The following is a 9,341-nucleotide window of genomic DNA, read 5'->3' on the forward strand; positions in this document are numbered from 1 at the left end:
GTTGGGTTTAATAAGTTCTTTATAGATTTTGGATACTAACCTCTTTATCTGATATGTCATTTGCAAGTATCTTCTCCCATTCTGTCGGTTGCCTTTTAGTTTTGCTGACTGATTCCTTCGCTGTGCAGAAGCTTTTTATTTTGATGAGGTCCCAGTAGTTCATTTTTGCTTTTGTTTCCCTTGCCTCTGGAGATGTGTTGCATAAGAAGTTGCTGCAGCCGAGATCAAAGAGGTTTTTGCCTGCTTTCTCCTCAAAGATTTTGATGGCTTCCTGTCTTACATTTAGGTCTGTCATCCATTTCGAGTTTATTTCTGTGTCTGGTGTAAGAAAGTGGTCCAGGTTCATTCTTCTGCATGTCGCTGTCCAGTTTTCCCAGCACCACTTGCTAAAGAGACTGTCTTTATTCCATTGGATATTCTTTCCTGCTTGGTCAAAGATGAGTTGGCCATACGTTTGTGGGTTCATTTCTGGGTTCTCTATTCCGTTCCATTGATCTGAGTGTCTGTTCTTGTGCCAGTACAATACTGTCTTGATAATTACAGCTTTGCAGTGTAGCTTGAAGTCTGGGATTTTGATGCCTCCTGCTTTGGTTTTCTTTTTCAAGATTGCTTTGGCTATTCTGGGTCTTTTCTGGCTCCATACAGATTTTAGGATCATTTGTTCTAGCTCTGTGAAGAATGCTGGTGTTATTTGGATAGGGATCGCATTGAATCTGTAGATTGCTTTGGGTAGTATTGACATTTTAACAATATTTATTCTTCCTATCCAGGAGCATGGAATCTTTTCCCATTTTTTTTTTGTGCCTTCTTCAATTTCTTTCATAAGCTTTCTATAGTTTTAGGTGTATAGATTTCTCACCTCTTTGGTTAGATTTATTCCTAGGTGTTTTATGGGTTTTGGTGCAGTTGTAAATGGGATCGATTCCTTGATTTCTCTGTTGCTTCGTTGTTGGTATATATGAATAATTTCTTTAAGCCCCTTTCCTCTTTGCCTTGTTTCCATGGAGAAGGATCAGAACTTCCGAAAATGATGTCCCTGGAGCTTGGCAGGGGCTGACTGCTCTCCAGGAGCTGGGGAGGGGCGGGAACAGTAGAAACCGGGGTCAGTGCTGGGCAGCGGCTTTGAACGCTCAAGAGCTTCTCTGATCCTCTCCTGTGATGACACATGAAGCCGCTCAACGCTTATGGAGGCTGGCTGACTCAGGGCTGACAGGTGTGAGCCCGACTCAGCTGGGAGGAGACCAGCCTCAGAAGTTCTTAGGAGCGGCGCCAGCCTGGGGCCTGGAAGGATGAGGGTGTCCTGGCAGGACGCCGCCCCCACCCCGGCTGTCCTGCTCAAAGCCCCGGGGCGTCCTGCTCAGCCCCAGCCGTTCCACACTTGCTGCATAGACCCACCAGCACAGTCAACACTGGCCCGCAGTCTGGGAGGTTTGGCCTTTCCGTCCCCCACGCCCGGAGTGAAAAACAAAAGGTAAGTATATGAAACTCTTAGAGAGCAGGTGTTGGGACATAAACTTGTCAGCAGCGTGGTGTTTGCTTTTACCATGGGCAGCCGTGGGTGGACCTGGTGTGTCCAGACCGTGGTAAGAAACAAGATGATGGAGGACTTGCCCGAGTCGGGCAGGCAGGGAGTGTGCCCGATGAAGCAGGGTACAGGGGTCCATCCAGACGACAGGCAGGGAAGGAAGGAGGAGGGTGGCGGTGGGGGGGGGGGGTCATGCCCTTCCCATTGGAGCGGGCAGGTTCAGGGTGGGGAGGAGAGGGAAGTTGAGGGTGCCCGCCTGGTGTCCACATTCACTCTCTCTGTTGGTTAAGCAAGAGTGGGTGTCCAGGAGCCCAGGAGACGAGGCAGGACACCGGGCCCTGATGGCGTGTCACGAACTGCCGTGCCCGGCCCCCTGGTGCCCTGACCTCTAGCAGCGGGTCCCCAAGACCAAGGCCTGGACCACAGGTGCCAGGACCAGGTGTGGGCTCTTACGGTCCATGGGCCTCAGCTGCTCTGGCTGCTTTGCCACTGGCGTCAGCAGCCTAATACAGACGCCTAACGCGGGCATTCTGAAATTGGGCTGTGTTTCACACTCCGTGTTCTCTAGCCGCAGCCTGAGGACCCTAGCAAGGTGGCAGAGGGCTCTGAATGGCCTCCGCGCAGCTGCCTTGGTGACCTGTGAGTCCACCAGCATTTACTTAAGAAGACCCCGTACCTGTCACCGGAGGGATGCCCTGACTGTGCATTTCTTTTTTAAATTTTTATTTGTGTATTTATTTTAATATGAAATTTATTGTCAAATTGGTTTCCATGCAACACCCAGTACTCATCCCAACAGGTGTCCTCCTCAATACCCACCACCTACCCTCCCCGCCCCCATCAACCCTCAGTTTATTCTCAGTTTTTAAGAATCTCTTATGGTTTGGCTCCCTCCCTCTCTAACTTTTTTTTTTTTTCCTTCCCCTCCCTCATGGTCTTCTGTTAAGTTTCTCAGGACCCACATAAGAGTGAAAACATACGGTATCTGTCTTTCTCTGTATGACTTATTGCACTTGGCAGAACACTCTCCAGTTCCATCCACGTTGCTACAAATGGCCAGATTTCATTCTTTCTCATTGCCACGTAGTATTCCATTGTACACATAAACCACAACTTCTTTATCCATTCATCAGTTGATGGACATTTAGGCTCTTTCCATAATTTGGCTATTGTTGAAAGTGCTGCTATAGACATTGGGGTACAAGTGCCCCTCTGCATCAGTACTCCTGTGTCCCTTGGGTCACTTCCTAGCACTGCTATCACTAGGTCATAGGGTAGATCTATTTTTAATTTTTTGAGGAACCTCCACCCTGTTTTCCAGAGCCACTGCACCAGTCTGAATTCCCACCAACAGTGCAAGAGGGTTCCCGTTTCTCCACATCCTCTCCAGCATCTGTAGTCTCCCGATTTGTTCCTTTTAGCCACTCTGACTGGCGTGAGGTGATATCTCAGTGTGGTTTTGATTTGTATTTCCCTGATGAGGAGGGACGTTGAGCATCTTTTCATGTGCCTGTTGGCCATCTGGATATCTTCTTTAGAGAAGGAAGTGTCTATTCATGTTTTCTGCCCACTTCTTCACTGGATTATTTGTTTTTCGGGTGTGGAGTTTGGTGAGGTCTTTATAGATTTTGGATACTAGCCCTTTGTCTGATATGTCATTTGCAAATATCTTTTCCCACTCTGTCGGTTGCCTTTTGGTTTTGTTGATTGTTTCCTTTGGAGTGCAGAAGCTTTTTATCTTCATGAGGTCCCAGTAATTCATTTTTGCTTTTAATTCCCTTGCCTTTGGAGATGTGTCAAGTAAGAAATTGCCACAGCTGAGGTCAGAGAGGTTTTTTCCTGCTTTCTCCTCTAGGGTTTTGATGGTTTCTTGTCTAAAATACAAATGGTTTCCTGCCTAAAATACAAATTTTAGGACTGCTTGTTCTAGCTTCGAGAAGAATGCTGGTGCAATTTTGATGGGGATTGCATTGAATGCATAGATAGCTTTGGGTAGTATTGACATTTTATTTCACCTGATGACACAGGAAGTCTATAGGGCCAGGGGTCAGGCCACAGCGAATCATAGGGGCGCCACAAACTGTAACTCACACCTTTATGAAATGAAGATGACAAATTGGTTGATACCTAAGTTTGGTTGTAGATTGGCCAGAATTCACACACTAACAGGTAAAGAAGCTACTCCGTCCCACAAAATACACAGGCCCTTGTCCGGGACCTGCATCCCCCGCTGCTCTCCAGGAGCTGGTCTGCCTGGTCTCTGCGTCCTCGGACCTGCAGCTTTGCTCTTGCTGTCCACAGTCGCATGGCGGCTGTACGATTCTTCCTGATCCACTAGTGGTTCATTTCGGGAAGATCTTCCTCTCCTAATGCTGTGCCGGTGAGTTTATTTGCCTGATACTGTGCATGTGGCAGAAACACGGTGTCTGTGTGTCCGTCTGTCACTCATCTTGAGGAACCCTGGGGTGGTTTCTGCTTTTGAACTATATTTTGTTATAAAGTTTGACGTGTTTATTGTAGAAAAATTAGAAAATACTAGATAACAAACGGGGAAAGCCCTAACCTCCTGCCCCCGAAGTCTTTCCCTGGTGTGTGATGCATTCTTTTCTTGTGTGTGTGTTTTTGCTGTTGTTTTTTGTGGTACAATATACATCACATAACATTCACCATTTTAGCCATTTTTAGGCTTACAGTTCAGTGGCATTAAATACATTCACAATGTTGTGCTGCTGTCACCACCATTCATTTCCAGATGGTGGTCACCATCCCGAACGGAAACTCTGCCCCCATTAGACTAGAACTCCCATTTCTGCACCCCCAGCCCCTGGGCACCTCTAATCTACCTCATCTCTGTGAGCTTGCCTCTTCCAGGGGCTTCATACACTATGTGACCTTGTGTGTCTGGCATTTTCTCTGAGCATCATGTTTTCACGGTTCACCTATGTTACAGCATGTGTCAGTCTCATTCCTTTTTATGGTTGAGTAGTTTCCGCCGTGTGGATGGAAGGGAGGCTAATCTGCTCATCTGTCGACGGACGCTTGGGCTGTTCCTACCGTTGGCTCTTGTGGTCAGCCAGTCAGCGCTATTACAGGTGTGCGTGTACAAGCACTTCTCATTTTCCTGTATGTCTTTCCTGTCACGTATCTGTCCTTCTTTGTGAAAACATACAATTTGCAAACGCAGGTTACATTATAATCTGCTTCCACACTGGGAACTTTGTGATCACTTACTACTGGACACAACTTCAATGGCCGCATATCCTCTCATCACAGGAGTGTAGGGTACTGAGTGTCATCTCCCCAGTACTGCTAGACATGTTAGGTGCTCCCCAGCTTTTGCTGTTGTAAACACCAGCTATAGCTAAGTGTCCACATTCTTATTTCCTTGGGATGAGTTTCTGGACATTAAATTGCTACAATAATACCAATAGCTGACATTATCGAGTGCATTCTACGTGACATATTGTAACAAACACTTTACCTATAGTATCCGATTTACTCAAGTACTGTGTTTCCAATAACAAAACATTTGAAACATGTGCAGCCTGCTGGGCCGTCGGGCCTCAGCCAGGTCCCTTCACGTCCAGGTAGACATCTCCAACCCTCAGCTTCCCTGGGAGGTGGAGAACCACCTGGGGAAGTCATGGGAAGGGTGGGGGCAGGTCCCAGCAGTGACTTCCCCTTGGGACGGCCAGTGCACTGAAGCTCGCCTCTAGCTCCGAGCCCACCACGTTCTTTCTTAGTTTGCTCTCTGCCTTTTGTGGTTCCTCTTGAGTTTTCTCCTGAGGGTGGTCCTTCAATAAGTCACCTGAACAAGAATCCCACTCAGCTCTGCCATAGTACCAGCCATAGAAAGGGATTACGAAATCTGTATTCACTGACCTGGAATGATGTTTCATAGTCTATCAAGTGATGTAGAGTATTCATTTTTTATAAAAGCTCAAGAAACATTCAAGAAAAAGCGCAAAAGAACAAACGTGAACCATAGGTTCTACAGGAACTACTACCGCATGGGATTGTTCCCTTCAGGGTGCTGACGGTATTGTGTGTAGAAGGTCCCTGTCCGTACGAGATGCGCACTGGAAGGGTAGAGGGTTTCTGCCGTTTGCAGTTTTCCAACGCAAGTGCGCTTGGGCATATGTCTGTGTGGAGGCAGAGGGGGAGAGCAAACAGCCAATATTGACAATTACCGAATCTAACGAAGGGTGTACGGAGCTCATTGTATTAGTCTTTCAACTTTTTGGTAGGTTTAGTTTATTCAAAATAAAAAGTTGGGGGGAATATGCCTCCTGGGCTTACAGTGATTTTAGCAAGAGCAGGAATTGTGGGAATTGGTGTCTCTCCGTGTTTTATTCTCCCAGCCAAGGACTTTCTGTGCTATACGTGCAATGCTGTTGTCAGCCGTTTGTGACAAAGCCCATGCCACCACTGCGGTGGACGCTGACCTCAGGGGCACCCTGCGCTCCCTGGGAGCTGGCTTGTGCCACTGGGCGCTGCATGTGAGCACTGCTCCTGCCTCCTACCTTTTGGCTTTGAAGGTCTGTCAGCTCGATGGACCCGTCTCAGTTGAACCTTGTATCCTAACCTAGTTAGACTGACACACTTTCAATACCAGCGGGCCCTTGAGTCAGCTCTTCCCCTTAGGAGAACCAGCCGGATGAAATAACTGCAAACGTGCTCACTCTACTAGCTAGTAATGAGAAACGATTTCAATTGCCAACAATGGGGGGACGGACTTGAGAGTCTTACGCGGTCACTGAAATCAGGACTGCAGAAATGTGCCAACCGACACAGCACAGTCACGATGTACGGTGAGAAAAACAGGTTAGAAAACTGTGTTATGAGCAGATCTTCTTTTAAAAAATTACAGGGGCTGGGGCGCCTGGGTGGCGCAGTTGGTTGGGCGTCCGACTTCAGCTCGGGTCATGATCTCGCGGTCCGTGGGTTCGAGCCCCGCGTCAGGCTCTGGGCTGATGTCTCAGAGCCTGGAGCCTGTTTCCGATTCTGTGTCTCCCTCCCTCTCTGCCCCTCCCCCGTTCATGCTCTGTCTCTCTCTGTCCCAAAAATAAATAAACGTTAAAAAAAAAATTAAAAAAAAAAATCACAGGGGCGCCTGGCTGGCGCAGTCGGTTGACTTTGGCTCAGGTCACGATCTAGCAGTCTGTGAGTTCGAGCCCCATGTTGGGCTCTGTGCTGACAGCTCGGAGCCTGGAGCCTGCTTTTGGATTGTGTCTGCCCCTCCCCTGCTTGTGCTCTGTCTCGCCCTGTCTCTTAAAAATAAATAAATGTTTAAAAAAATTAAAAATTACAATGTCATCCACAGGTTTGGAAGAAGGTAGACTACATGCTTCACTGTAGCTGGCTCTGGGTGAAAGAAATTTTGGGTGTTTTGCTTATTCATGTTCCCTACCTCTTCTGTAATAAGCGTATACTGCTTAAGCAGTTACAGTAAGAAACCTGATTAGAAAAGAAGTTAAGATAGCGTGACATTTAGTAAACAAGTCCAATCCCGGCACCTCACAGTAAGTGTGGAATTAAATGTGGGGGTTGTGTAATACCTAAACGTCTGAGTCTTCTTGTAGATCTGCTTACAAGATGCAGCCTGCCTTGTGGTCAAGACTTCAAGTTCTGGTCTTAGGAAAGCTGGGTTAGAGCACGGCTCTCTCCCTCAGCTGAGTGACTGTGGAGCCAGGCCGGCTAGCCTCTGAATCCCCATCTTCCTGTGCGATAGGGACGGCAGGCAGAGCAATCTCACAGCTTTGCTGAGGGTTCAGTAATACGCGGAAAGCTCTTGGCACGGTGCCTAGCAGTACTAAGGGTTCAATAAATGTGAGCTATTATTAAATGAGATGTCCTCAGCTTTCTGGGAGGGGCCGGCGGACGCTGGCACTGTGCGTCTTGCCGAGACTCTCCGTCCCAGGAGGGCAGGCAAGAACAAGAGTAGCTCTCCCAGGCCATTCAACTTCCCCGAAGCCTCCTGTGTCTGGCTGGAGGTGGAGCTGCTGATTAACTCTGTTAGTAGAGCACAGTGCTCCAGAGGCCAAAGAGCAATGATCAAGGTTTGAAGTCCCTTCATGCGAAAGCGTCCTTCCTAGCCACTACTGGAGGAGAAAAAGTACACTCTAAGGCCAAACAAAAGATAGCATATTTATTTGGAAAATAATCATTTCAAAATTATCTCCCAAATTCAGAATCTAGGGGCCATGGCACAGATGGGTGAGGTCATCATTAATTGGTCACTTATTACAATCTTAAATTAACTGATTATGTGGAGCAGTGGTTTTCCCCAGTTCCGTGATAAGAATCACTTGGAATGCTGGAGATTAATTCTGCCAATTAATATGGTGGGCCTGGTATGTGTCAGTAAGGTGGGAATTTTTTATTTTTACAATACCTCCAGATGGTTATCGTGATCAAGGAATTTTAGAAAACATGATTTTCAACTTCCTTTGCAGATTTTCAGTTGAATTCCTGATCCCAGAATGACTCACGGAAAAGTCGTATCCAGTCTGGTTTTAGGAAAGGAAAGTAAGGCCTCTGAACATTTAGTTTGATAAATTCTCCTCTTTGGAAGCTTCACGCGAACTTTGTTTTTTGTTTCTGTTTTTTTTCCTAAAAGACAATCGTTCTTTCCATTTCTGGCCCAGCTTTTCGATCACGTTTTCCTGGAAGAGTCCGTCTTCCTTAAGTCATAACAACCCAATTAAGTCACATTTAAAAATTATTTCTTATTAAAGCATCGTTGCATTTAACAATTTTGCTTGCTGCTTCTGTCCACCTCCCTTCTCTCCTGAAACTTATGAAGTCCGGGTGCTTTGTACAGACTCAGTACTCTGGCCTTTCGACCTTAAATGTCATACTGACGACCCCGTGTATGCCGGCCTGGATCTCATCGTTTTCTTTAACGGGTCCGACTCCCTTTGGCGTCCCGGTCAAGATAATATCTCCTTCTTCCAAGGTCATTATCTTAGAAACGTAGCTGATAATGTAGGGGATGGAAAAGATCATGGAGGACGTGTCACCCTCCTGCCTTAGTTCGCCGTTGACCTTGAGCCAGAGCTTCAGGTTGTGAGGGTCGGGGATCTTCTCTTTGGGCACGAACGCGCTGACGGGGCAGGACGCCGTGAAGCTCTTGGCGAGGGTCCAGGGCAGCCCCTTCTTCTTGCACTCGTCCTGCACGTCTCTGGCGGTCATGTCCAGGCACAGGGCATAGCCGGCCACGTAGTCCATGGCCGCGGCCTCGGGCACCGCGCGGCCGCGCCTGCCCATTACCACGCCCAGCTCGAGCTCGTGGTGCAGGTTGCGGCTGTAGGCCGGCATGAGGATGGCCGAGCCCTCGGGGGCGTAGGCGGTGGACGGCTTCAGGAAGAGCACCGGCTCGCTCGGCACGGCGCTCTGCATCTCCCTGGCGTGCTCCGCGTAGTTCCTGCCCACGCACACGATGTTCTTTCCCCACTCCCAGAAGCGGGACAGCGGCCTGGGGGCTGCCATGTCCCGGCCGGGCGACCCCGAAGTCACGTGACTCCGCAGGAACCCGGTCACCTGATGCCTACGGCGCCCGGGAGAGAACCAACCACCTCTGAGCGCCGTCCCGTCGGCTACGGCCAGTTCCGCTCTGCGTTCTACCCGGCGCTCGGGAGTCGCAGCGCTCGAACTCCTGGGAGCCGCTGTCCAGCAGCTGCCTCGGCCACCGGTCTGGTCCCTGGAGAGAGGCGGAGGCCCTGACGCTACTCTCCGGTCGCCGCCTCCGCCGCCTCCTGCCGCCTCCCGGCCCGAGCTCAGGTCCGCCGCTGCCGGGCCGCGAGCGGGCACGGGT

The 9,341-nt window shown here is 48.9% G+C and overlaps 1 protein-coding gene across 1 annotated transcript; it reads right to left on the reverse strand.

The window, feature by feature from the left end:
* Nucleotides 1-7,652: 7,652 nt before the first annotated feature.
* Nucleotides 7,653-9,339, reverse strand: FAHD1 (FAH domain containing oxaloacetate decarboxylase 1). Its single transcript, XM_025916917.2, has one exon. The coding sequence runs from the start codon at nucleotides 9,014-9,016 to the stop codon at nucleotides 8,351-8,353; it is 666 nt and encodes a 221-aa protein (XP_025772702.1). The 5' UTR covers nucleotides 9,017-9,339; the 3' UTR covers nucleotides 7,653-8,350.
* Nucleotides 9,340-9,341: the final 2 nt, after the last annotated feature.

The sequence above is a fragment of the Puma concolor genome, chromosome E3 (assembly GCF_028749965.1).
Source record: "Puma concolor isolate L17-30 chromosome E3, mPumCon1.1.hap2, whole genome shotgun sequence".
Classification (NCBI taxonomy): domain Eukaryota; kingdom Metazoa; phylum Chordata; class Mammalia; order Carnivora; family Felidae; genus Puma; species Puma concolor.

What these genes read in the sequence shown, in the direction of transcription:
- FAHD1 (XM_025916917.2), bottom strand. Translation starts at nt 9,016, where the DNA reads ATGGCAGCCCCCAGGCCGCTGTCCCGCTTCTGGGAGTGGGGAAAGAAC.